This window comes from Trichomycterus rosablanca, chromosome 13 (assembly GCF_030014385.1).
Source record: "Trichomycterus rosablanca isolate fTriRos1 chromosome 13, fTriRos1.hap1, whole genome shotgun sequence".
Lineage (NCBI taxonomy): Eukaryota > Metazoa > Chordata > Actinopteri > Siluriformes > Trichomycteridae > Trichomycterus > Trichomycterus rosablanca.
In genome coordinates this window covers 22,612,617-22,640,596 of record NC_086000.1, presented here as the reverse complement: position 1 = coordinate 22,640,596, position 27,980 = coordinate 22,612,617, and the positions used below count along the sequence as shown (strand labels likewise).

Below are 27,980 nucleotides of genomic sequence, written 5' to 3'. Positions count from 1 at the left end.
TTGATTCAACTTGTGTTAGGCTTTTATTTCATGTTTTTTTTTTTTTATATTAATACACATGCATGGTATCATTTTACATTTACATTTTCAGCATTTAGCAGACGCTTTTATCCAAAGTGACTTACACAATGAGCAATTGAGGGTTAAGGGCCTTGCTCAGGGACCCAACAGTGGTAACTTGGTGGTGGCGGGGCTTGAACCGGCAACCTTCTGCTTACTAGTCCAGTACCTTAACCACTGAGCTATCACTGGTATCATTATCATATATAACGGTGAAAGCATAAAGATACAGGCAAGACAGTTAGAAGTTGTGTATTTTCATAGGAACCCTGCACTCACAATGTTTAGCAATTATTTTATAGTTTTGGATAGAAGGGAATGGAGGCTCTCTGATGAATCTCTTTTAGCCAGGGGATCAGAATTTTATTGACTTCAGCTGGCCTGATGATGAAAAAAGAAGTAAATCAGCAAAAAAGATTCTGTAACAGTAACTATAGACATATAATAAAAATTAAGTGTTACAATTAATCTCCCACTTTTTGCTTCAATGAGATTCTATGAAATTACAGTATAATGTAAAATATCTTTCTAAAACTAATAAAATAAACTGACAAAAAGCATCAGATCTGATTGGGACCAAATTTGTCGAAATAACTACAGGGCATATGTTGACTTTAAAAGTCTATTAAACATATGTTCACTTTAAAATATTTAATACAGCTTAGTGTTTTTTTTTTTTATCTTGGCAGTGTTTCTTACATACATCCATTCCTACATTTTAGGCCTGCAACACATTCCAAAAAAAGTTGGGACAGTAAAGTATTTACCACTTTGTAATGTTGCCATTTTTTTCCACAACACTTTTGGCACTATTTATCTATCACCCAGATTATCAGGGGATTGAGCATTTCAAGTGTTATTTTGTCCCATTTTTCCTGCAAACATGTCTTGGGGTAGGCAACAATACAGGGCTGTTGTCACATTTTTCATTCACAATTCTCCACACATTCTGCAGGCAGGGAAGTATAGTACCCATACCCTCTTCTCCCACAGCCATGTCTTTGTAATGTGTGCAGCATTGTCTTGTTAAAAAAGGCAAAAATGTCTGTGGAAAAGATGTCGCCTTGAAGGCAGCATATGTTGCTCTAGAATGTATTTTCTGCATTAATGCTGCCATCACAGAAGTGTAAATTACCTTTGCCAAGGGCACTGACACAGCCCCATACCATGACAGACCCTGGCTTTTGGATGTGTTGCTGATAACAGTCTAGATGGTTGTTTTTATCTTTGGTCCGGAGCACACGGCGTGTATTTCTTCCAAAATAAGACCTGTAACACTGATTTTCCTGACCACAATACACATTTCCACAGTGAGATGGTCCATCCTAGATGCCTCTAAACCCAGAGAACTCAACACCGCTTCTGGACATGGTTAACATAAGGCTTTTTCTTTGTACAGTAAAGTTTTAAGTGGCATCTGTGAATGTAACTGTGTTGTAGGGCTTGACAAAGGTTTGCCAAAGTAATCCCTAGCTTATGTGGTTATATAAGCTATTAATGAATGACTGTTCTTGCAGTGCAGTGCCATCTGAATGATCAAAGATCACTGGTGTTCAGCTTAGGCTTGTGCCCTTGCTTTTTACACATTGAAATTCTTGCAGATTCCTTGAATTTTTTAATGATATTGTGCACTGTATATTGAGAACTATGCAGATCTATTGTAATCCAGTAGTTTCTTTTAAACATTTCAATAATGTTCTCACACATTTGTTGACAAACCGGAGATCCTTTACCCATCTTTGCTCCTCAAAGACTCAGCCTTCTGTGAATACTGCCTTGGTACCAAATCACAAATACCTGTTGACATCAGTCTGTTGACATGGCCCTAAATTACCCCATCCCAACTTTTTTGTAACATGTTGCAGGCCTAAAATGCAGGAATGGATGTGCATTAACAAATGAAATGTAGTTGATCAGTCAAAATGTGAAATATATTGGGTTCAAACTGTCTGCAATCAAATAAAAGTCAATATAAATGTAAAATACACTGCAGTTTTGTTTTTTGTTATTTGCTTTGGGGTTGTAAGTAATTTTGCTTAATTGGGATGGAGAGCAATGGTGTGAAATAGCCAGCAGGCATAAAAAATAAACAATAGTCATATATTTATTAAATAAACAAATTCTGAAGCAGATAAGAGACAATGCCTAAAGCCTTGCCTGTGCAAGCCTTGCCTGGCCAGCACAATTATTTTCATAGTGCAGAATGCACAGTACATAGTAGCACTAGTAAATATCATACCTCTCCATCTGGGTCCAGTGTCCACAGTTCTCAATATGGCCCCTTGATAAATTGGGAATCTTTGAATTCAACACATAACATATATTAAGCTCATTCAGCTGACCTAATTAAATACGATGTTTAATGAACTAAATGTTAAATAATTCAAGGTTTGCATATTGAATATTGTAAGGCTTACCATCTTTTCCATGCCAGTAGTAAAGCTGGGCAAAAGCACTCTGTCCTTCCCAGCAGTCACCATTAAAGCTGGCATCAAGATCTGCACGTTCGGAAAAAAATGTTGTACTGCATTCACTCAAAAGGATAAGGAGCTACAATTAATTTAAGTATTTTAAACAAATAGGGGAAAATGCACAGAAGAAGATTTAGTCAGCAGTTAACAACTGTTAGGAGCTGTCTTCGATCCATCTTAACATCTTAAAGTGCAGAAAGAGAAGAGCACTTTTTTTCATTCCTCACAGGAAAAAATGTGGGGGATAGACAGTGAGGCCATCTGTTGTGGCCAGCATGTATGGTTGTGCTTGATGCCATGCATATTTTGCTAAGGAGCAGGGCACTGGAGGTTTTTTTAACAGAGCCCTTGGCGCAGAACTAGAAAACAGCCACAGAAGCTGAATCACACTAACCTTGCCCCTTGGCCTTGTACACATCCAACGCCAGTTCCTCTCCACATTCCGGTAAAAGTTCAGAGGTCCCCTTGGATACAAACATTTTGTTAGTGCAAACATGGCAATTCTGATAAATAAATGCGTGCATGAATAACCAGCAAATAAGGTATATGTTTATTTAAAAGGCAAAATAACTAAAAGATTTCTTTACAGAAAAAAATGTTAAATGTTAGGGTAAAACATTTATTTATTAAACATTTTTATAATGTAAACAATGAGTAAACTATTAATGTAATATACACATATGCAAGTTGAACTTTAAATCAGATACACATGACTTTACAGGTGCACTTTCTAGGTATGCAGTTATGGACTGTCCATCAGTTACTTATGCATAATTTGCCATCATACTGTATAATCACCACTAGTTTTCATTGCAAATGGTCTGCCTAATAGTAGTTGTAACATGTTTGTAGTGACAAGGTAGGTATATTTAATATGTTGTCAGCTGAATGTATGTGAAAGTCATACATCTTGCTTGTCTCTGTTTACCTAAAGCCACTTTTACTATACTGCTGCACATAGTACAGCAGAGCTGCTTCAGTCAAAATGGCACTTCTAGGAGGTTCATCTGGCATCCCAACAAACAGACCACCTGAAATAAGAGAAGTAAAGCTTTACCTAATACTTTATTTGTACTGAACCTAGCACCAAATATGTACCAAAGTAGCCCATGTGTAACCAGCCATACACTGTTTCATAATTTAAATAAAACTTGTATTTATGTCTTTTGACATAATTTTACATTTGTGATTTGACAAATTTTCATACCTCGCTTCATGACCCCAGTCAAATCCACTTGTGGATGTGTATCCTGTAATAGATATATTTTATACATTTAAAAAGAAAGTTTTTCCTCAACACTGTAATGAGAAAGCTGTCTAGTACAAGGTATCATTTGTTTACTATGGCTTATTTTTTAAAATTAGTAGTTAAACTACAACCCCAAATCAGAAAAAGTTGGGACAGTATGGAAAATGCAAATAAAATAAAAATGCAGTGTTCCTTACACTGATTTTATTTGATTGCAGACAGATTGAACCCAAGATATTTCATATTTTGTCTGCTCAACTTTATTTCATTTGTTAATATACCTCCATTTCTGCATTTCAGGCCTGCAACACATTCCAAAAAAAGTTGGGACGGGGGCAATTTAGGGATAGTAATGAGGTGAAAAAACGAAATAATGATGTGATTCCAAACAGGTGATGTTTGGGGTTGTAGTTTTCAGGCTGCATTAAACTCCATTATATTACAATGGGTTAAAACGTAATAAACTACATTTGCTTTTGTATAAACTTTCTGTGCATATTGCCTTTGCTCTTATATACAAGTAAAGTATGTCGTTTTTAGCTTAATGAAAACTATTTTGATAAAGTAAAAGTATATAAAGTGTTTATATGTAGTCACATAAAAATCCAGAGATAATTGCTAATATTGTTCTGTAAATTGCACACACGCTCACACCAAAGTAACTTCCAGTAGTTCCAATTAGCCTGACTGCATGTCTGTGGATTAGTGTGAGGGAAACTGGAGTACCTAGAGGAAACCCATGTGTGCACAGGGAAAACTCCACACAGAAATGACCTTGGCTCCCCAGCCCTTCTTGCTGTGAGGTGACAACACTACTCACTGCGCCTCTGTGGGTTTACGTATTTTGTAATATGACTATTAGTTGAAGCACACAATAAAAGGTAATGACAGCCGTTTATAAAATATATGATTTCCTAAGTTTTAGGTGTCAATATTTATTATGTTAGTTAGAGAAAGGATTTTTAATATTGCTTTGCTAGTCACACTGTAAAACATCAGTTATCAGTTGCAGTAATAGCTTTGACATATCCCCTTCTATAGGTGAAATTAGATTTATGGGTGAAGTGTGTGTGTGTGTGTGTGTGTGTATGGGGGGAGAGTTGACACTGTAATTAGTGTGGGGTGTTCCTCCAAGGTCTTCCCTCTGTGAGAATGATTTCCCCCCATTTGTCAAGTGTGGAGACAAAAGGAGGCTATCAGAGCGGGGGTATGTGTCTAGGCCAAACGCTTCTGACCCACGCAGTCATTATGATATGCTGTGGCTGTCTTAGCTTGGCTGAGTGATGGCCTGGCTAGCCAGGAGTGACTCATTAATCCAGGACAGAGACCCGGATAGAGGGCCTTTAACTGGCCTTCATTATGATGCCAAGTCACTCAGCCACAGTGGCACAGCCTGCTCTTTTATCTCTGTCAGTACTACTTTCTGATGGCTATAGTAATCCTTGTGAATACAGTGCCTTGCAAAAGTATTCAGCCCCCTTGAACTTTTCAACCTTTTGCCACATTTCAGGCTTCAAACATAACGATATGAAATTGTAATTTTTTGTGAAGAATCAACAACAAGTGGGACACAATCATGAAGTAGAACGAAATTTATTGGATATTTTAAACTTTTTTTAGAAATAAAAAACTAAAAAGTGGGGCGTGCAATATTATTCAGCCCCTTTACTTTCAGTGCAGCAAACTCACTCCAGAAGTTCAGTGAGGATCTCTGAATGATCCAATGTTGACCTAAATGACTGATGGTGATAAATAGAATCCACCTGTGTGTAATCAAGTCTCCGTATAAATGCACCTGCTCTGTGACAGTCTCAGAGTTCTGTTTAAAGCGCAGAGAGCATCATGAAGACCAAGGAACACACCAGGCAGGTCCGAGATACTGTTGTGGAGAAGTTTAAAGCTGGATTTGGATACAAAAAGATTTCCCAAGCTTTAAACATCTCAAGGAGCACTGTGCAAGCGATCATATTGAAATGGAAGGAGTATCAGACCACTGCAAATCTACCAAGACCCGGCCGTCCCTCTAAACTTTCAGCTCAAACAAGGAGAAGACTGATCAGAGATGCAGCCAAGAGGCCCATGATCACTCTGAATGAACTGCAGAGATCTACAGCTGAGGTGGGAGACTCTGTCCATAGGACACAATCAGTCGTACACTGCACAAATCTGGCCTTTATAGAAGAGTGGCAAGAAGAAAGCCATTTCTCAAAGATATCTATAAAATGTCACCTGGGAGACACACCAAACATGTGGAAGAAGGTGCTCTGGTCAGATGAAACCAAAATCGAACTTTTTGGCCACAATGCAAAACGTTATGTTTGGCGTAAAAACAACACTGCTCATCACCCTGAACACACCATCCACACTGTCAAACATGGTGGTGGCAGCATCATGGTTTGGGCCTGCTTTTCTTCAGCAGGGACAGGGAAGATGGTTAAAATTGATGGGAAGATGGATGGAGCCAAATACAGGACCATTCTGGAAGAAAACCTGTTGCAGTCTGCAAAAGACCCGAGACTGGGACGGAGATTTATCTTCCAACAAGACAATGATCCAAAACATAAAGCAAAATCTACAATGGAATGGTTCACAAATAAACGTATCCAGGTGTTAGAATGGCCAAGTCAAAGTCCAGACCTGAATCCCATCGAGAATCTGTGGAAAGAGCTGAAAACTGCTGTTCACAAACGCTCTCCATCCAACCTCACTGAGCTCGAGCTGTTTTGCAAGGAAGAATGGGCAAAAATTTCTGTCTCTCCATGTGCAAAACTGATAGAAACATACCCCAAGCGACTTGCAGCTATAATCGCAGCAAAAGGTGGCGCTACAAAGTATTAACGCAAGGGGGCTGAATAATATTGCACGCCCCACTTTTCAGTTTTTTATTTCTAAAAAAAGTTTAAAATATCCAATAAATTTCGTTCCACTTCACGATTGTGTCCCACTTGTTGTTGATTCTTCACAAAAAATTACAATTTCATATCGTTATGTTTGAAGCCTGAAATGTGGCAAAAAGTTGAAAAGTTCAAGGGAGCTGAATACTTTTGCAAGGCACTGTATGTAAAGCCTGGGAATGCACACTTGTGATAAGCCAGTGCTTTGTATGCAGTCTTCATGGTGTAGGATGAAGGTTTGTAGGTCAGTAATGCAGACACCATTTATTTGACTTTAAACTCCAAACTTTTAATCTTCATGTGCAGTAAGTGTTCTGAGATACAAGAAAGATTAAGGCTCTAGGGTATATCTGTAATTAATTCAGTTTAAAGAATAGTGCTCTACCAGCAACATCCTCTCATTTGATTTAGCAACATTTATTGTGCATGTACTTCATGCAGGGCCTCACTTGAACTCTTATTGATTACCCTTACTGGGAAAAAGACTAAACTAACTAACTACTGACTAAAGAACTGACCTTTGTTCTCTTCACACCCTTAGCAAATTATGCATGCTGTGTGCTTGATTCATAGTAATCTCAGCCAAAGCAGAGAGCTTAACAGAACGTGCCTTAGAGATCAATAGTCAGCGAAGGCACTAATACAAACCCCATTTCCGGAAAAGTTGGGACATTTAGTAAAATATATATAGATATTTTAATCTTTCTGAAAGTAGAAAGAAAAGATTTAACATTTTCACTGATAAACTTAATTGTAGTTTGCAAATATTACCACAATTAGAACTTAATGCCTGCAACACATGCCAAAAAAGTTGAGACCGATGCAAAACACGTTAATCGAATATTCAGGTTACAGTGTTTTGAAACATTCCACAATAACCAGGTTAATTGGTATCAGGTGAGGGAATTTTGATTGGTACAGTCTGTGCAAGCAGTGATAAATCATGGCTCACCACTTTGTGACTTCAAGAGAGAATTGTCAATCAGTTTAAAAAGAATGTGAGACAAGACAAGCCTTTGTATTTTGTTTTTTCGATCAGCAGTGGTTTGTGCCTTGCAACTCTCCCATGGAAACCATTTTTGCCAAGTGTCTTGCTTATTGAGGAACTGTGAACACTGACCTTAACTGAGGCGAGTGAGGCATGCAGTTCTGTAGATGTTCATTTGGGTTCTTTTGTAACCTTCTGATTAAGTCTTCAATAGTTTCTTGGTGAACACTTCTGGCACAGTTCACCACTGTTGCAAGTTTTTTTCTATTTGTGGATAATGGCTCTCACTATGGTTTGCTGGAGTCCCAGTGCTTTAGCAATGGCTTTTTATCTCTTTCCAGACTGGTAGATTTTAATGACTTTGTTTCACATCGTATTTGAATTTCTTTCAAACGTTGCATCATGTGCTGCCTTTTCAGACCTTCCAGCCTGCTTTATATTGCCAGACAGGTTCTATTTTGTGATGTCTAGGTTCAGCAGATCTGGCATCATGACATAAAGTAGTCTGATGTAATAGCACTGTGTATTATTTTGTGTGTTTACCAGAACAAAGGTGTTATTAAGAAGCATGTATGTAAACTCAGTTGGATAACAAACCCTTTCCAAACAGTAAAAGTTAAAAACAATCTTAGTCTTAGTTCTTAGTCAAGGATGTGAACTGAAAATAAGGAAACAATTAAAGGAAGAATTGCTACCTGCCAATGAAACTATAATCTAGAGAAAGTGCAAATATAGTGTTAGCCTTATTTGTAGCCTTAGCCTTAAACATTTTCACGACACTGGAAAGACCTGTTGACAATTGCTATAATTATTTGAAATTGCATTGCCACTTAAGTAAAACATTAATGATGTATATATATATATATATATATATATATATATATATATATATATATATATATATATATATTTATATATTTATATATATATATATATATATATATATATATATATATATATATATATATATATATATATATATACAGTATATATATATAGTTTTATGAATAAATATAATTTCTGTATGATTTACTCCCTATTTACTACAGCTTCTGAATTTTTCACTGTATTTTGTAGAATAGTTTAGTGGCACTGTTACTCACTTTCTCATCACTAGCAATAAACAGCAGTTTGAACGTCCTCTTCAAGTTCCTTTCCAGTTCAGCCTCTGCCACTCCCTGTTTAAAAGGACACAGACACAATGTCAACAAAAAATTAAAAGTTGTGACTAAAACATTTTAAACTGAATTAAGTTTTTCTTCCATATTTTAAATACATAATAGGTAATGTGCAATTCTGTTAAATCTCATTCATTTATTGTCTGTTTTACCACCGCTTATCCTGGTCAGGGTCGTGATAGTCTCAATTCACTGGGCAAAAGGTAGAAAACATTGTGAACAGGTCGCCAGTCCATCACAGGGCAAACACACACACAGTCACAGCTAGGGCAATTTTGTGTCTCCAATTAACCTGACTTCATGTCTTTTGGCCTGTGGAAGGAAACCGGAGTACCCGGAGAAAACCTACACGGACACACGGAGAACATGCAAACTCCACACAGAAAGGACCCAGATTGCTCCACCTGGGAATCAAACCCAGGACCTTCTTGCTGTGAAGCAACAGTGCTACCCACCAAGCCACAATTTTCTTAAATAATAAAATTAATTAGCAAGAAAGTCTTTTACTCACAGGCTCCTGAAAATAGATCTGATATTCAAAGACTGGTATAGACTTCAGTTTCTCCATTGGGTTCGTGTTTGGATCCACAGGGAAAAATGGAGTGTTGAGAGAAGCCACAGCCCTTTAAGTGGTAAAAACTAGAGATTAGCATTACAGAGCTGCATATATTTAAAAAAGGTAATTTGCACTGTAATTCCTGTAACCAAAATAAGTATCATCATACTGCATAATTAAGGCTTGCCACACACTGAATTTGTTCTTTAACAGATTTGAACAATCTACCTCACAATGCCTTCTACCAGTTGCACACAATGCCACCTTGTCATCAGTAACCACACCCTTAACACTTAAACCATATCAAGTGAAAAGGGAACTGGATCGACTTAAGCAGGGAAAAGCAGCTGGACCTGACGGAATCTGCCCCAGGCTGTTGAGGATTTGTTCCAGTCAGCTTTGTGGCATTTTTTCACACACCTTTTCAACCTGAGCTTGCGTCTACAGAGGATCCCCACTCTGTGGAAAACTTCCTGCTTGGTTCCTGTTCCCAAAAAGAGACACCCAACAAACTCCAACGACTACAGGCCTGTCGCCCTTACTTCACATGTTATGAAGTCGCTAGAGAGACTAGTCCTTGCTCACATCAGACCCAGAGTGAAGGAACACATGGATCCTCTACAGTTCGCCTACCAACAAAACATCGGCGTGGATGATGCTCTCATCTACATGTTACAGAGGGCTCATGCTCATCTGGACAGTGTGGACGCTACTGTGAGGATTATGTTTTTCGACTTTTCATGTGCCTTCAATACTATTCAACCTGCACTGCTAGGTGAAAAGATGTTGAAGATGAATGTGGAACCAGCTCTAGTCTCCTGGGTTTTGGACTATCTATCTTCTAGACCACAGTTTGTGCGACTTAAAAACTGTGTCTCTGTTAAAACCTTGAGCAGTATGGGGGCCCCACAAGGAACAGTCCGGTCGCCTTTCCTGTTTACGCTGTATACATCGGACTTTCAATATAACTCAGACAACTGTTTTCTCCAGAAGTTTTCAGACGATTCAGCAGTCGTGGGTTGTATTAAGGCAGGATGTGAGCAGGAATACAGGGGCACGGTTAAAGACTTTGTGGACTGGTGTAGCAACAACCACCTACAACTAAACATCACAAAAACCAAAGAAATGGTGGTGGACTTTAGAAGGAGGAGGAGGGATCCTGAGCCAGTTACTATCCTAGGAACTGAGGTGGAACTTGTACCCAGCTACAGGTACCTTGTGTCACGTGGGAGAGAAAGGACTCAAGTGCGGAGATTAACTTAAACAATAATTTTATTTTTTAAATGAAAAATTAAACACAAAACACAAAACAAAAACAAAACCAATAATGAACCCCGCTGGAGACCGCTGGGCGATGCAGGCAACGAAAACTGAAAAAGGAAAACAAAGATTAATGCAAGGCGCGAACCCGGGTCGCGCCGGTGCATGGCGGTTGTGTTGCCACCGCGCTAACGTAGCGCGGGTGAGGGGGTGTGTGTAGACGCTGAAGATAAAGCGCTAGGTATGAACCGGGTAATGGCGTTATAGCCGAGCGCTTGACGGCATCACCATCAGGCAGTTACTGAACCTACAGGCGCTGAAACATAAAGCGGTGGGTATGAACCGGGTAATGGCGTTATAGCCGAGCGCTTGACGGCATCACCACCAGGCAGTTACTGATCCCACTATCACTGAGAATAAAGCGGTGGGTGTAAACCGGGTAATGGCGTTATAGCCGAGCGCTTGACGGCATCACCATCAGGCAGTTACTAATCCCACTATCGCTGAGAATAAAGCGGTGGGTGTAAACCGGGTAATGGCGTTATAGCCGAGCGCTTGACGGCATCACCATCAGGCAGTTACTAACCCACCAAGCTGAAAGCGCTAAGGCAATACAGCAATATGACACGGGAGTTAAGGACTCCCGGACATCAATAGCCCCCCGCACGGCGGTGGGCTACGGGAAGGACGCGATCGGCGTGGCTTCGCTGAAGGTTGCAGCTAATGAAGTTCGCCGATCTGAAAAGAGAAGAAAAGAACAAATCAGTTAGCCAACCTCAGAAGTGCGGATTCGAACCGGGGATGTTGACGCGAGAGCCGAACACTTAACGGCCTCGCCATCCAGCGGTTACGAAACCAAATGACCACTTAAGATGAGAGGTTAATGCGGATACGGCTGCAAGCGCTATCGCTTGCTGTTTAGCAGCACCGCTAACGCTAACCGAATAAAGAAAAGGCAGCACGAGGGCTGCACGGCGTCGCACCACGCTAAAGCAATAGGCTAAATAAAGATGTTACCTCGACCTTGCAGTCTACACACCCTAATGGCACATGCCACCAGGGGATACCGTCTGGCCTATAAAAGCGTGGATGCGCTGCCACCAGAGAACTGAAAAAACAAACAAAAGAAACAAAAGCAGACAAAAGGTGCGACACCCGCTGCTGTGCAGAGCTGGCTTAAGTAAGCCAGCCCACAGCTGCAGGCAATTCGCCCTAATTGGAAGGCCTATTATTTAAGGCCTTCCTCTACTGAGCTCTGTAAGGCTCTGTGACATCAGGGAAGAGTGGTAAGTACCACTGACGCCACAGAACCTTACACCTTGGAGTTCAGCTGGACAACAAGCTGGACTGGTCTACACACATGGAGACGGTGTACAAAAAGGGGCAGAGCAGACTGTACTTCTTAAGAAGGCTGAAATCTTTTAACATCAGCAGGCCCCTTTTGTGCACCTTTTATCAGTCGGTGGTGGCCAGTGCTCTTTTCTTTGGAGTGGTTTGCTGGGGTGAGAGTGCTAGAACAATGGACACAAACCGAATAAACAAACAGATCAAAAAGGCCAGCTCCATAGTGGGGTCTGAACAGGACTCAGTTCAGCAGGTAGCAGAGTTAAGAATGCTCACAAAGCTTAACTCAATTATCAAAAACCATTCACACCCACTTCACTCCCTAGAGGTGTTTCGACAGAGCACCTTCAGTCACAGACTGATTCCTCCTAAATGCAGGACTGAACGTTACAGAAAATCCTTTCTTATAACTGCTATCAGACTGTTTAACAGTTCACAATAATTCAAATAAATCATTTATAAGAAATACTTACTTCTGTATGCTATGCATGCACCATAAAAAGTTTACATGTATATAGTACCATACTGTACATTTTTATCTTATTGCTTGTTTTTGCACTGTAAGTTAATGTTGTATGTATACAAGAAGTTGTTGTTGACTGTTGTCTGAGCTGCTGTAACAAAGAAATTTCCTGCAAAGGATCAATAAAGAATCTATCTATCTATCTATCTATCACTGTTGATGAGATTTTTAAAATGCATATTTCAATGTTTTTTTAAATGAATTCATGGTGCCTTATTTTACCAAAAGCAAGAGCTACACTATCATGTTTTATGCTACATTAAACTGCATGGACATGATTTGCAATGCTTTCCAAAGTGTTTTGGACTTTATACCTCAGTCGCTCTGGATAACACAAAGCCATGTTCCAAGCCAGCACACCCCCCCAGTCATGGCCCACCACAGTGACCTGCGAGAGACCCTGTGTTTGAAAAAGAAAACAACAAAACCAATGAGACAAATACAACTATATTATAGAACCAAATGTATGAGTGAGAATGATGAGAAAAACACCAAGCTTCAGGGTGCTCTACTGTATGCGCTCTTCTCAATATAACCAGTTTCCTAAAATACTGTTGTTAATCTCACAGTCAGTGCAGGGCTCTTGTGTTTATCTGTTTATGCAGATGTCAACCATGTTCATAAGTCAGTAATTTCCCAAATAAAAACATAATCACTTTAACAAGCAGCTTAATTTACTCCATTTGGGCAAATTTTACCTAATTAGAATGGCAAATGCAGTTGTAATTAGTGGATAATGAGCAGCTTTAAACTGGCGCGACAGCCCTGCACCACCACCATTCTTAAAATAACTCACAACACATCACACCAATCATGACTTCAACACTGAAACATCTTCACTGTGAAACATCTGGCAGTGAAAGATCACATGCATTTATATGTTGATAACACTTAATTTAATATTTTTGCCAAAACGCTGACATAATGCATCCAGATTTTAAATGAAATCAGTACTGGTAAATGCTATGACAGCCTTCATAAAAATAATGCCATGACAATGTTTATAAAATGTATTGGCATTTGTAGTGTGTTAATAAGCTGAAATCACAAATGTAGCAACATTTTATAAAACCAACTATTAAATTTAATGCCATGTTCATTGCAGTGTTGGCTTTAAATAGACATATCAACATTATGTGATATTTAATGATTTCACATGCTAAGATAAAAGTCACTAAACATGCTGATCTCTGAAATGACTGTGAGTCTGGGCTTTCCACACAGACATGTTTAAACTGTTTACTGAGAATAGTGCAAAAAGCAAAAAACCTGCAAGTGATCCTCTAAATTGTATTTATTATGTTGGCCCACCACTGCTGAAATCCAGGTTCAAATCTCAGCTGAGCTACCAGCTGGCCAGGTATCTTCACAGACATGATTGGCTATGTCTTTAAGGGGGTGGCAAAGCCCTGTGATGAATTGGCACCCTGTCCAGGGAATTCTTTCCTCATGCCTGGGGTTTCCTGGGGACCTGGACCTGCCACAACTGACCAGGATAAAGTTGTTTATCAAAATGAAAAAGTATTATATTATATAGATTTATTATATTGTAAATCTACAACAGCCAAAACTCAAGCTGAATGTCAGGATTATCTAAAATTAGCTAAGCATGGATATTGAACCCATATGGATTAAACAATTCAGTTTTCTATTGTATTATACTGATGGAAGTGTAGAATTTAGCTGGATAGGTAGATGGATTCATCCTCTAAAAAGTACATGCATTTGGCCACAGTCTGCTGGTTTGTGTTTCTGAATCTTACTGCTGTGTTAATCTCTTTATGGCTTATACTGACACTGCATCACATCACAAGACATGTAGTCACCAAAATATCACTTTATACTTTATTCACTCATTTTCACTAACCGCATTATCCTGGTCAAAGTCACACCTGTGTCACTAAGGCAACTAAGGTCACTAAGGGTGGCACTAAGGCAACACTATCACCCATTCAATCCCTTACATACACATACGAGTAATTAAGAGTATATCACAGAGTAAACAAGTCAAACCCAGCACAGACAATGTCTGTAGGCAAGGATCAGTCCAGGTATCTAGAACTCATGTTATGGTGACAGTAAAATACAATGGCCCATATCAAAGTTGCATTAAAACAAGCACAGATATGAGAGCTACAGATGGTGTGTGAACAACGGTGTGTCAGATTCATAAAACTGTGGTACAATATTGAAACGAATGCGCAGCTCCATGTGCAATTACCTTATAAGCCTTAAAGCTAATAAGTCATAACTGTGACAGCTTAATGTATCATCACTAAAGGGTTCAAGGAGCATTTTCATTAGTTGCACAGTCCATAGAACACAATCACTTTAAACATATTTGGGTTAGGATAAAGTGACTGTTGTTCTTAGCAAGACTGCAGCTGTACAACACATCCAGTATCTTGTGAAATTTATGTTTTGGAAAATTCATGCTGTTGTAAAGGTTACCGGAGGTGTAACACTTTCCTGAATGTTATTACATTCATTAATACTATGAATTGGCAACTTAAGATTTGTTTTTAACTTGATGTATATTTTAAAAATATACATCTTACAGCTTTTTACAGTTATGCATCACTGCCTAATTGTTCTTATAGAAAAAATTTAATACAATTTAACAAGGCTGAAACTAAAGCTAAATATTTAGCAACCATTACAACGCAGCAGTTACATTACACATGAAGTTGATTCCATCTGTGAGCCATCAAGCCTCCAAAAATATGTTTCCAAAAAGACTCTTTCGTGTGTTTACTTTTGAAAATGACTGATAGATGTAGAGTTTTACAGGACTCCATTCATAAACAGCCCACACATACACTGACCGAGCAACGTAGTAGGTACACGTGTTATCTGTTCTTATTTACAAGCTTCACCAACCATACAGATGAATTCGGAGGATGTAAAATAACTGAATTTAGCCCATCTTTTACTATGCATTGTCATCCCCCTGTACCCCATTTATCAGTCAAAAAGGTACATCCATAGGACCCCCACTAAACAGATGTTATTTGGGTGGTGGGTTATTCTGAGCTACAGTTATTGTATATACAGTTACAGTAATTGTATACCCTCAATGTCCCTATGTATGGTACATGTAGCCTATAAAATGATCAATTATACACTCTAGGTGTACAGTTTATAATGGCATTTTATTCAATTATATGAAAGTACCATTGGAGACAGAAAACCTGGCATTTGCATTAGTGTGTAGTTTTTTAGGCCAGTCGTGGAAAGGAAGAGTAAAGAAAAGATACTTACCAGTTTATCCAGAAAAGTTACTAAATCCTATACAAGACAAAGGATAAATATAAGAGATCCAAAAACACTATTTTTTTTAAATTTGTTGATCTTGAGTTGTGTTGGTGTGTTTTGCTTACCTTTAAAAGCTCTTCTTGGGAATACTCTTTAATTTCTGTGAGGAAATTTGGGATTAAGATAAGGGACATGCATTATTTATTTACTGTGAATAACAGACAAAGATAAACCAATAAGTGGATTTAAAATCAACCAGCAAAACATTTTGAACACATCTGAATCCCATAAGAGAACATGCATATAAGGTATTAGACATCTATTTTCATTCCCAGCATGGTGTTTATATTATAAAACAAAAATAGACCCACAGTAGATGAACACAGGAGCTGCTCTTAGAGCTTCATGATGCTGTTTAAATTGAATGTGAGTCACTTGAGATAAACCTTGTATATAAGATTTCTAAAAAGCATCCACTTGATTCTTGAAGGACCTAATGCTTAATCACAGTATGTATCTTACCTTCTTTTTAAAGTAGCATTATGTAGCTTTTTTATGAGATTAAATATTTGAAGACTTTTTTGGTAGAGCTAAGGTACTGCAATATGTCAGTTGTGGTATATTGTGTTTGCATTTTCGGCATTTGGTGGATGATTTAATCCAAAGCGACTTACTGTAGTGTGACAGAATACAGTCAAACAATTGAGGGTTAAGGGCAACCTGGCAGAGGTGGAGCTTGATCCAGTTGCCTTTGATTACTAGGCCTGTACCTTAAACCAGTAGGCTACAACTGCCCACATAAAGAGTGCATGCATATCAAAGGCACAAATGGGGTTTGAACCCAATATCTCCGGTTTATGAGACCATTGCTCCTCATTTAGGAATACTTAAGTAATTCCTAAGATTGTGAGGACATAGCATATGGTATTAATGGTATCTTTTGAATGTGATTAGCAAGTGTTTCTATGGTTAGGATTACAGCAATATTTTTTTTTATTATTTGTATACCCCTGCTATAGGGGCACTGTCCAGGGTGTTCTCATACCTTTGTCCAGTGATTCCAGATGGAACTACCAGACCCACCACAAACCCCTGACCAGAATTGAAACTATTAATCAGTTGTTTAAACTTACATTATGTCATTTACATAACCCTTTTTGGTTACTGTCTGAGAGGAGTCAGGCACATTTTTCCCATGTCCCAGTGGGTTTCCCTCTCACTGGTTTAGTCTTGCCCTTTACAACTTGCCAGTAGGTGGACTGTGTGCTCTGAACAACATCCAGTTATGAATAAGTGAGTAAGTGTGTGTATGTGTGGTTTCCTGCAAGTATTTTATTTGTATGTATGATGCCCTTTGATGAACGTGCGTTGTAAATAGCCTGTTTCTGCTTGGTTATTGTTGTATCTGGGTTTGGCTTCTAGATCACCAGGGTAAAATCATTATTAAAAGTGAAACATTTATTAACTATGAATTAAAGAAAAAATAATTCTATTGTTTCTAACATTCACTCTCATTAAAATATAACAGGCAAACATACACTTGCCGGAGTTTGTTGTTTTTCGTGGCATTGACTCATTTAGATTGTTAATAGAGTTTAGGTCAGGGCTTTGCAAATGCCATTTCAAAAGCATCATTTGACTTCGATTAAGCAATTCTAACATAAGTTTTGACATGTACAGTGTATCACAAAAGTGAGTACACCCCTCACATTTCTGCAGATATTTAAGTATATCTTTTCATGGGACAACACTGACAAAATGACACTTTGACACAATGAAAAGTAGTCTGTGTGCAGCTTATATAACAGTGTAAATTTATTCTTCCCTCAAAATAACTCAATATACAGCCATTAATGTCAAAACCACCGGCAACAAAAGTGAGTACACCCCTTAGTGAAAGTTCCTGAAGTGTCAATATTTTGTGTAGCCACCATTATTTCCCAGAACTGCCTTAACTCTCCTGGACATGGAGTTTACCAGAGCTTCACAGGTTGCCACTGCAATGCTTTTCCACTCCTCCATGACGACATCACGGAGCTGGCGGATATTCGAGACTTTGCGCTCCTCCACCTTCCGCTTGAGGATGCCCCAAAGATGTTCTATTGGGTTTAGGTCTGGAGACATGCTTGGCCAGTCCATCACCTTTACCCTCAGCCTCTTCAATAAAGCAGTGGTCGTCTTAGAGGCGTGTTTGGGGTCATTATCATGCTGGAACACTGCCCTGCGACCCAGTTTCCGGAGGGAGGGGATCATGCTCTGCTTCAGTATTTCACAGTACATATTGGAGTTCATGTGTCCCTCAATGAAATGTAACTCCCCAACACCTGCTGCACTCATGCAGCCCCAGACCATGGCATTCCCACCACCATGCTTGACTGTAGGCATGACACACTTATCTTTGTACACCTCACCTGATTGCCGCCACACATGCTTGAGACCGTCTGAACCAAACAAATTGATCTTGGTCTCATCAGACCATAGGACATGGTTCCAGTAATCCATGTCCTTTGTTGACATGTCTTCAGCAAACTGTTTGCGGGCTTTCTTGTGTAGAGACTTCAGAAGAGGCTTCCTTCTGGGGTGACAGCCATGCAGACCAATTTGATGTAGTGTGCGGCGTATGGTCTGAGCACTGACAGGCTGACCCCCCACCTTTTCAATCTCTGCAGCAATGCTGACAGCACTCCTGCGCCTATCTTTCAAAGACAGCAGTTGGATGTGACGCTGAGCACGTGCACTCAGCTTCTTTGGACGACCAACGCGAGGTCTGTTCTGAGTGGACCCTGCTCTTTTAAAACGCTGGATGATCTTGGCCACTGTGCTGCAGCTCAGTTTCAGGGTGTTGGCAATCTTCTTGTAGCCTTGGCCATCTTCATGTAGCGCAACAATTCGTCTTTTAAGATCCTCAGAGAGTTCTTTGCCATGAGGTGCCATGTTGGAACTTTTAGTGACCAGTATGAGAGAGTGTGAGAGCTGTACTACTAAATTGAACACACCTGCTCCCTATGCACACCTGAGACCTAGTAACACTAACAAATCACATGACATTTTGGAGGGAAAATGACAAGCAGTGCTCAATTTGGACATTTAGGGGTGTAGTCTCTTAGGGGTGTACTCACTTTTGTTGCCGGTGGTTTAGACATTAATGGCTGTATATTGAGTTATTTTGAGGGAAGAATAAATTTACACTGTTATATAAGCTGCACACAGACTACTTTTCATTGTGTCAAAGTGTCATTTTGTCAGTGTTGTCCCATGAAAAGATATACTTAAATATCTGCAGAAATGTGAGGGGTGTACTCACTTTTGTGATACACTGTATATCATAATATTGCACCCACCATGCCTTAAGACTTTGTACATTGTTGTGGGTTTAAGCTCTTCAACATTTCACTAATCTAGGTTTCTGTGTGTATTCTACATAGAAAAGTTGTGTATGATTTAAAAAATACATTAGAGTTTTAAAGGTCTGATTTGACCTAACTTGTCAAACATCTGTGTGTACAGACAACCAAAACCTTAAGACTCAATGTATTCATATTTTTAAGTATTAATGAGAATTGTTGAGATATAAGAAGAGACATGAAATGAAACAGACACACTGTGAAATCATATGCAAATGTAGCAGTTCACTGTAATATGAACTGACCTGCTGGAGCAGTGGAGTCACCAAAGCCTTTTATATCCAAAGCTATAGCTCTGAATCCTGCATTAGCCAGGGCAGGAATCTGAAAAAATGGAACAACCTGATTAAAGTTACATGCTACAATACTTGACCAGATTTATGAGGGCACCAGATCATCACACCCATGTGTGCTTGTTGAACATCTCCTTTTAAATCCAAGGTCAATATTGTTGAACTGGTCTCCCCTCTCTACTCTCTATGGGACAAAATTATTCGACATTTTGGAATATGTCTGAAGACGTTTACTTTTATTTTGCCCTAACAGCATAAGGGCTGTTCAGCTACAATTTAAGTTGTTCCTAAAGTTTTTGATATATGGTTTACATCAGGAATTTAAACTGTTCAGTTTTGCATGTCTAGTTCCCACATGTCCAGTTCCCTTACTTTATGGGCATTGCTTTGTACACAGGGGCATACTAGTATACACAGGACATATCAAACTGTTTCACTGAAGTTGTTTTTAAATTTCATTAAATGCTTTAGGATTATGATTTACCTATACTGAAGCTAAGAACTCCAAGCCAAATACAAACAATTCCATTACACTTTAACAGTTTTCAATATTCTCCTGGCACTTGTCAAACCCAGATTTCTTCTGTAAGATTGTGTTTCCCTAGATTATTTCCAGTTCACAGCCACATTGAAAGTCAATGGGCCCTACAGTACTTAATTTAATGCCAATTTATGTCTACAGAGATCACATGGTTGCAGTTTTGACTTTTTCCTGCCTGTTAATAATGGGTAGCCAATATAGACATATATAGACACATATGATGTGTGCTTAGTTTGCATTGTGAATCTTATTAATGAAAAATAAATTATTTATTTGTCCAACATTCTCTTACCTGGTATCTCCAGGAAAACCAGCTTTCAGGGAATCCATGGCAGAGCAGAACAGGTGGCCCATCCCCCATCTCCACGAAATGAATCTTAACCCCAGGCTAAATAAGACAGGACACTGTGACTCAGCTGCTAGGCAACAATATCACATCCTACCCCTGAACCTTTACCTTTGTGTAGTGTACAGCTCTTATCACAACAGTTAAAATGAAGCATGCAAATACAGTGTATCACAAAAGTGAGTACACCCCTCACATTTCTGCAGATATTTAAGTATATCTTTTCATGGGACAACACTGACAAAATGACACTTTGACACAATGAAAAGTAGTCTGTGTGCAGCTTATATAACAGTGTAAATTTATTCTTCCCTCAAAATAACTCAATATACAGCCATTAATGTCTAAACCACCGGCAACAAAAGTGAGTACACCCCTTAGTGAAAGTTCCTGAAGTGTCAATATTTTGTGTGGCCACCATTATTTCCCAGAACTGCCTTAACTCTCCTGGGCATGGAGTTTACCAGAGCTTCACAGGTTGCCACTGGAATGCTTTTCCACTCCTCCATGACGACATCACGGAGCTGGCGGATATTCGAGACTTTGCGCTCCTCCACCTTCCGCTTGAGGATGCCCCAAAGATGTTCTATTGGGTTTAGGTCTGGAGACATGCTTGGCCAGTCCATCACATTTACCCTCAGCCTCTTCAATAAAGCAGTGGTCGTCTTAGAGGTGTGTTTGGGGTCATTATCATGCTGGAACACTGCACTGCGACCCAGTTTCCGGAGGGAGGGGATCATGCTCTGCTTCAGTATTTCACAGTACATATTGGAGTTCATGTGTCCCTCAATGAAATGTAACTCCCCAACACCTGCTGCACTCATGCAGCCCCAGACCATGGCATTCCCACCACCATGCTTGACTGTAGGCATGACACACTTATCTTTGTACTCCTCACCTGATTGCCGCCACACATGCTTGAGACCATCTGAACCAAACAAATTAATCTTGGTCTCATCAGACCATAGGACATGGTTCCAGTAATCCATGTCCTTTGTTGACATGTCTTCAGCAAACTGTTTGCGGGCTTTCTTTTGTAGAGACTTCAGAAGAGGCTTCCTTCTGGGGTGACAGCCATGCAGACCAATTTGATGTAGTGTGCGGCGTATGGTCTGAGCACTGACAGGCTGACCCCCCACCTTTTCAATCTCTGCAGCAATGCTGACAGCACTCCTGCGCCTATCTTTCAAAGACAGCAGTTGGATGTGACGCTGAGCACGTGCACTCGGCTTCTTTGGACGACCAACGCGAGGTCTGTTCTGAGTGGACCCTGCTCTTTTAAAACGCTGGATGATCTTGGCCACTGTGCTGCAGCTCAGTTTCAGGGTGTTGGCAATCTTCTTGTAGCCTTGGCCATCTTCATGTAGCGCAACAATTCGTCTTTTAAGATCCTCAGAGAGTTCTTTGCCATGAGGTGCCATGTTGGAACTTTCAGTGACCAGTATGAGAGAGTGTGAGAGCTGTACTACTAAATTGAACACACCTGCTCCCTATGCACACCTGAGACCTAGTAACACTAACAAGTCACATGACATTTTGGATGGAAAATGACAAGCAGTGCTCAATTTGGACATTTAGGGGTGTAGTCTCTTAGGGGTGTACTCACTTTTGTTGCCGGTGGTTTAGACATTAATGGCTGTATATTGAGTTATTTTGAGGGAAGAATAAATTTACACTGTTATATAAGCTGCACACAGACTACTTTTCATTGTGTCAAAGTATCATTTTGTCAGTGTTGTCCCATGAAAAGATATACTTAAATATCTGCAGAAATGTGAGGGGTGTACTCACTTTTGTGATACACTGTATATACATATTCATGCATATTCATCATCTCAACTTATTTAGTTCATTTAAATATCAATAAAGAATTTGAAATAAGAATTTGTATTGTTATGAAGTATTTACCTTGATATTTACATATCCATGGCTGAGATCTTCAGGATTACAAAGCAAAGGCTTCTGTTCACAAGTCACCTGTTGACAGCACAATACTCAACATGTATACAGCTCTCAAATACTCATAACATGTGAAGTAAAAGTGCCTACACATGCACACAACCCCAATCCTGAATTCTAAATAATCAAATGTTTAATATAATTAATATTAATAAATAAGTAAAAATTACATTTATAATTAAAATCTGGCTCAGGTGTTGCTTATTCATGACTAATTAATTACCAAGCCTGTGGCAGTTACAGTCTAGGTTTTTTTTTTAGAAAATGCACTATTAATTACTAATAGATCTTCTAGTGGACCTTTTAAAAATAGACATTAATTCTTGACACCATATGTAATTAGTAAATTCATGTTTTAGTGACTTTGCAGCAACAGTTTAGGGAAGATTCTTTCCTGTTCCCATATTGTGATCCAGAGCACAAATTAATGTAAAGCTTGGTTTAAAGAAACTCCAGTGGCCTGCACAGAGCCCTTGCATCAGCCCTATTAAACAGCTTTGGAAAGAACTGAGACATTAATTGAGGCTTTTTTTGTCCAACATCAGTGTCCAGCCATACAAATGCTTACTCTAGTCAATCTATTTTAATACCACATGTTTTTAAATTGGGATCTGCAACAAGCTCTTGATCGTGTGTCCAAATACTTTTGACCAAATAGTGTATATGCATGTGTGGTACAATCCCTGTCTCTGACTGGACAGGCATTTAATTTTAAGGGAACTGCCCTGGGTTATCCAGAAAGGTGCTAAATCTCCCTTCAATCCTTTTAAAATACTGATAGGGCAGCACTGTGGCTCGGTGGGTAGCACTGTCACCTCAAAGCGAAAAGGTCCCGTGGCGGTGTTTGACGTTGAGCTTAAACTGGTAAATCATATGTAACCTGTCCTGTTATGAATGTTACCAAAGTGTAAAACATGATATTAAAATCCTAATAAATGTAGAACAGATTGATAAATTAGGCTAAAACGTACATGGAAATATAAGTTTAACTGGCAGAACTTCCTTTAGCAGCAATATCATTTCTTGTTGTTGATTGAAAAGAGAACTTTTATACAATTCTGAGAGCCATTCTTTTTAGGTCATGATCTTAAATAGGTAAATATATGGGCTGGATGCTTTTGATGTAACTTGTGTGATTTGGGTCAATGTTTTGCTGCATTATCCAACGTCTATTAAGCTTTATGCGATGGAACCTGCTATTTTTGTGTAAAAAGTCTGGTACAGCAGTCTGTTACACAGTGCCACCAGCCTGATCAGGTGCTCTACAAACACAGTGTCTCATGTCTGAGAGAGAAAAGGCCTGAAGGGGTATCAAAATAATTTATAAATTTGTATTTAGAGGAAACCTAAAAGTGTAAAATGTATTTAAATTCATTACCTGAATCCCTGTAAATTTCTCTATTTCTTGTAGTCCTTCACAAATGTCGGTAATCTTAACAGCATTCATGCCCAAGCTCTCAGCTGCCTGAACACTCTCCTCTGCAACATCCAGCCACATAGCCTGCACAAAAGTTTATATTAAGCAGATATGTGCAAATAAATATATACTTTGTTAATTAATCACGACATGCACAAAAACCCATACAATGTTACTGCAGTTCTTAACCACTCAGACTTGTATTAGTTAAATCAGATGATGTTTTTATGAATGTTGATAAATTGTGGAAATGTTAACAGGAAAGACAAACTTAAAATGTGTAGCAATTCAAATTGTTCATCTTACATTTATTTCTCAAAGCCAATATGATATACGTACATGATCAGGCTTGATGTTCAGTTTATTTAAGGCAGTAAGTAAAATGGCAGGTTCTGGAAGTTTTGCCCCAACATGGCAAGATTGCACCACCAGGTCGAAGTGACTCTCCAGTACTGACAGAATCTTAGCGGTACTGTCCCTATGAGAGGTGTCATCAACCCAGATATTGGCCAAGACACATGTGGTTATGCCTTAAGACAAAGTAAGAGACAATAAAAAATGCTTTAGAATATTTAATGTTGTTCACAAGGCTACATGCCACATAGATAAGCTCTTCAAGGCAACTGACAAAAGTATACATAATTTATAAATACATAATTCAGTTGGTGTTTAATGTCAAAAATCCCATTCAGCAACCTATCATGTATGTGTATGTGTTTTATAGCACATTACATAACAACACATTACAAACAAACATTACATAATCACTACATAATCACAGATCAATGTCACTTTAGATATGCTATCTGTGTGTGTGTGTGTGTGTGTGTGTGTGTGTGTGTGTGTGTGTGTGTGTGTGTGTGTTTGTATGTGTGCATTAGTTGCATATTCCATATCCATTATTTTAAATGTTATTCATACAAAACTGCATACCCTTGTCCCTGAGAGTGGCAGCAGCAGCAAGCATTTTCTCATTGAACTCCACCTGACTTATTTCAGCAACGAGTTTCTGGACTGAGAACGGTACAGGAAGGGTCAGGGACTGACTGGCTGCTTCCTTTTGGCACTCAGACTCCAGCTCTGCAAACATCTTTAAGGAACAATCACATGTACATTGGCATAAAGAAAATAAATTATGATGTAGCTCAAGTAGGGTCTCTATTGGTTGTAGTTTTTGCAATATAATCCAAATAACCATTTTTAAACTTGTATTATTTTCAGTTGTTCAGTTGGCCTTTGGCACATAATACTTTATAAAAAAATCCAAAACACTACAAGAATATGACTATCAAATATTATGTTCTTTGTTTAGGAAAGTCACATAATTTTGCTTTCAATGGTTATAGCGCACAGCTAAATAACTGACTCAGTAACATGGGTTTGATCCTGACACAGACTGTGAGAAATTTGCTGTTCTCCCTGCCTCCACACGAGTTTTCACCTGGGTACAAATACTTTTTTCTAGCTGCTAAAACACTCAGAAGGTGAGTTAACAATTCTATATTCAGTCCAATCTGTGTGACTTAAAACTTGTATTGAATGCTGAGAAATCAAAACTAATGTTATTTTGTAATGCTAAATCTAAATCGCAGATTCTTCCGTCCATTGTTACTTTTCAAGGTGCTCAGATTGAGGTAGTGTCCCAGTATAAATACGTAGGTTTTATAATAGGTGATGCGCTGACCTTTGCTCCCCATATCCACCAGCTGATAAAGAAATTAAAACTAAAGTTGGGTTTTTATTTTAGAATTAAATCATGTCTGTCTTTTGAGGCTAGAAAACGCCTTGTTGCTGCTTCATTTTTGTCTATCCTAGATTTTGGGGATGTAATTTATATGCATGCATCTTCACAGGTGTTGCATTTATTAGATTCGGTCTATCATGGGGCCTTACGTTTCATCACAAATCTTGAAGCTCGTACCCATCATTGTGTTCTGTATGCCCGCGTTGGGTGGACTGCGTTGTCCTCCCGCAGACTTTATCATTGGTATACATTTGTGTATAAGGCAATTTTGGGTTTGCTACAGCCCCGGTTCTGGACCTCTTTGCTTGGGGGGGCAGTAAAACTAGGTGCTTCGTAGTGGGGGGCAAAGGGGGACAGAGGCACCAGGGCCCGAAATCGGGGGAGGGCCCCAGAGGGCACAATGAGAAAAGAAACGTAGAAATAGAGCACCCGAAGTGGATCGGCAGACGCGCCCGGTAAATGCAAGCGAGCGAAGGTTCACCAAGGGGAGGGGTGCGTGTCGGAGGAATACGGGACCGAGCGCAGGCTCACCAAGGGGAGGGGGGCGTGTCGGAAGACGCGCGTGGTACACGCGACCGAGCGCTAGTTCACCAGGAGCGGCCGCGGTTCGAAGGGGGCCCACGGTCACTTCTTGTGCATAAGGCCCAGAATTTGGTGCTACGCCCCTGCTTGGGGGGGCACAGACACAATTTGGGGGGGGCAATGCCCCCCTCAGCCCCCCCCTAGCGCCGGCCCTGGTTTGCTACCATCTTATCTCCTGTTTTATATTGTAAACAGATCCACAGGGGGTTATTCGCTGCGATTGGAAGATTTAATTTTATTAGAAATACCTAAAGTCCGTACTGAACTTGGTAAAAAATCATTTCAGTTTGCTGCTCCATCAGACTGGAACCAACTTCAGAATGGTTTGAAGCTGAAGGAGTTGGTCTCGTTGAATGTTTTTAAGACAAGACTAAAACATTACGTTCAGGAGGCATCTTGTTGTAAATGTTTTAATTCATAAGATACTTCTTAGCTGTTTTATGGTGTCTATTTTCTTAGCTGTTTTATGGTGTCTTTTTTTTTTTTATAAAAATTTTAAAAACTGTTTTGTTTTATGTATTGTAACTGATGTGTGTTGCTGCCATTCTTGACCAGGTCTCTCTTGAAAAAGAGATTTTAAATCTCAATGAGATCATCCTGGTTAAATAAAGGTAAATAAATAAATAAATAAAAAATATTGTTCCTAGTGAGTGTGCTGTCCTGCAATAGACTCTGTGAACAGACTGGACAATAGAGTCATGTCCAGTGTGTTTTCCACCTTATTCAAGAACAAAATGTCAGTTTAAATAAATGAATGAATTAATGAAACATATTAAAATGTATTTAGTTACCTGACATTTAACATTTTTGTTAGGCCTTGTTACCTAAAACAAACATTTGTCACATAAGGAAACAAGATACTGTAGTATCTTGTATGCAGTATGCAGTACTTCAGTAGATACTTTAGTAGTTTTATACTAAAGAGGTTTTTAAATGGACATTGTCATTTTTATTAAACTAAGTTATTCTAATTAAGAATTAATTCGCTACACATATCGTCTAACTTTAAAAAGTATAGGCTGACTTAATTTATGAACTACTTGCGATATATGTCTAAAGATACACTGGGGACAAAACCAATGATCATATACTTTATGCATCCTATGAATTTTTGCTGTGCAATTTTTAAAAATACATTAGCTAACTGGATCCGTTGTTTTAATAGTATGCTGGAAATAAACTCATCAGGCACAAAAATGAATCTCTTAAATTTGAATTGTATGCCAAGTTAAGTCAAATTTATTCATATAGCACTTTTTATAATAGACAGTGTCTCAAAGCAACTTTACAGCAACCAATACCAATAAATCAAAAACCCCTGTTGAGCAAGCCAAGGGGAACAGTGGCAAGACAAACTCCCCTAAACATTACAGGAAGAAACCTTCAGAGAAACCAGACTCAGCAGGGACCTAATTTTATATTTAAATAGCATAAGAAAATGAGCTTTGTTTTCTCAGTTGTATTGCATTGTATTTACTTGTATAACACATGCAAATGCAAGAGTGTATACTCTCTGCACACTATAATGTGAACTTTCTACTGTGCAAAGAAATGCATGTCTTTACCTGGGAAAGTGTGATCCTTCCCTGTTCAGCACGAAACAGAGCGCTCTCATTGCCTCCCTTGCCAATGATGTTTGATATGAATCCTCTGAAACAAAGTCAGATGATTAAATCTGACCATTTAATTAACGATCAGATGAAAAAGATTAAAAACACATACCTTGGTAGGTTAAGACATGATTCATACTTGTGAAAAGACTGAAGAGGATAAGGGGACGCAACACTGCCCCACAATCCAAACAGCACTGCCTTCCTCATTGAGTAAACAACTGCAATTAGTGGATAAAAGTACTAAAAAACAAAAGCAAATTACTGACAGTAGTATTGAACTGTTCAACCAAGTAAACTGGACAG

At 39.0% G+C, this 27,980-nt stretch overlaps 1 protein-coding gene across 1 annotated transcript; it reads right to left on the bottom strand.

The window, feature by feature from the left end:
- Positions 1-27,968, bottom strand: ephx2 (epoxide hydrolase 2, cytoplasmic). The gene is made up of 19 exons (XM_063006709.1): positions 27,787-27,968; positions 27,630-27,714; positions 24,672-24,828; positions 24,078-24,268; positions 23,700-23,822; positions 22,271-22,339; positions 20,309-20,404; positions 19,428-19,506; positions 15,904-15,938; positions 15,785-15,811; positions 12,838-12,923; positions 9,352-9,463; positions 8,766-8,840; positions 3,739-3,781; positions 3,460-3,562; positions 2,926-2,995; positions 2,478-2,558; positions 2,300-2,358; positions 1-441 (listed from the first exon to the last, which is right to left on the bottom strand). The coding sequence occupies exons 1-19, from the start codon at positions 27,882-27,884 to the stop codon at positions 357-359; spliced, it is 1,674 nt and encodes a 557-aa protein (XP_062862779.1). The 5' UTR covers positions 27,885-27,968; the 3' UTR covers positions 1-356.
- Positions 27,969-27,980: the final 12 nt, after the last annotated feature.

Coding starts and splice junctions, on each gene's coding strand:
- ephx2 (XM_063006709.1), bottom strand. CDS start 27,884: ATGAGGAAGGCAGTGCTGTTTGGATTGTGGGGCAGTGTTGCGTCCCCT. Junction 22,340..23,699: donor AGAAATTTACAGGGATTCAG/GTAATGAATTTA, acceptor TGCTGTCAACAG/GTGACTTGTGAACAGAAGCC. Junction 12,924..15,784: donor TAACTTTTCTGGATAAACTG/GTAAGTATCTTT, acceptor TTTCAAACACAG/GGTCTCTCGCAGGTCACTGT.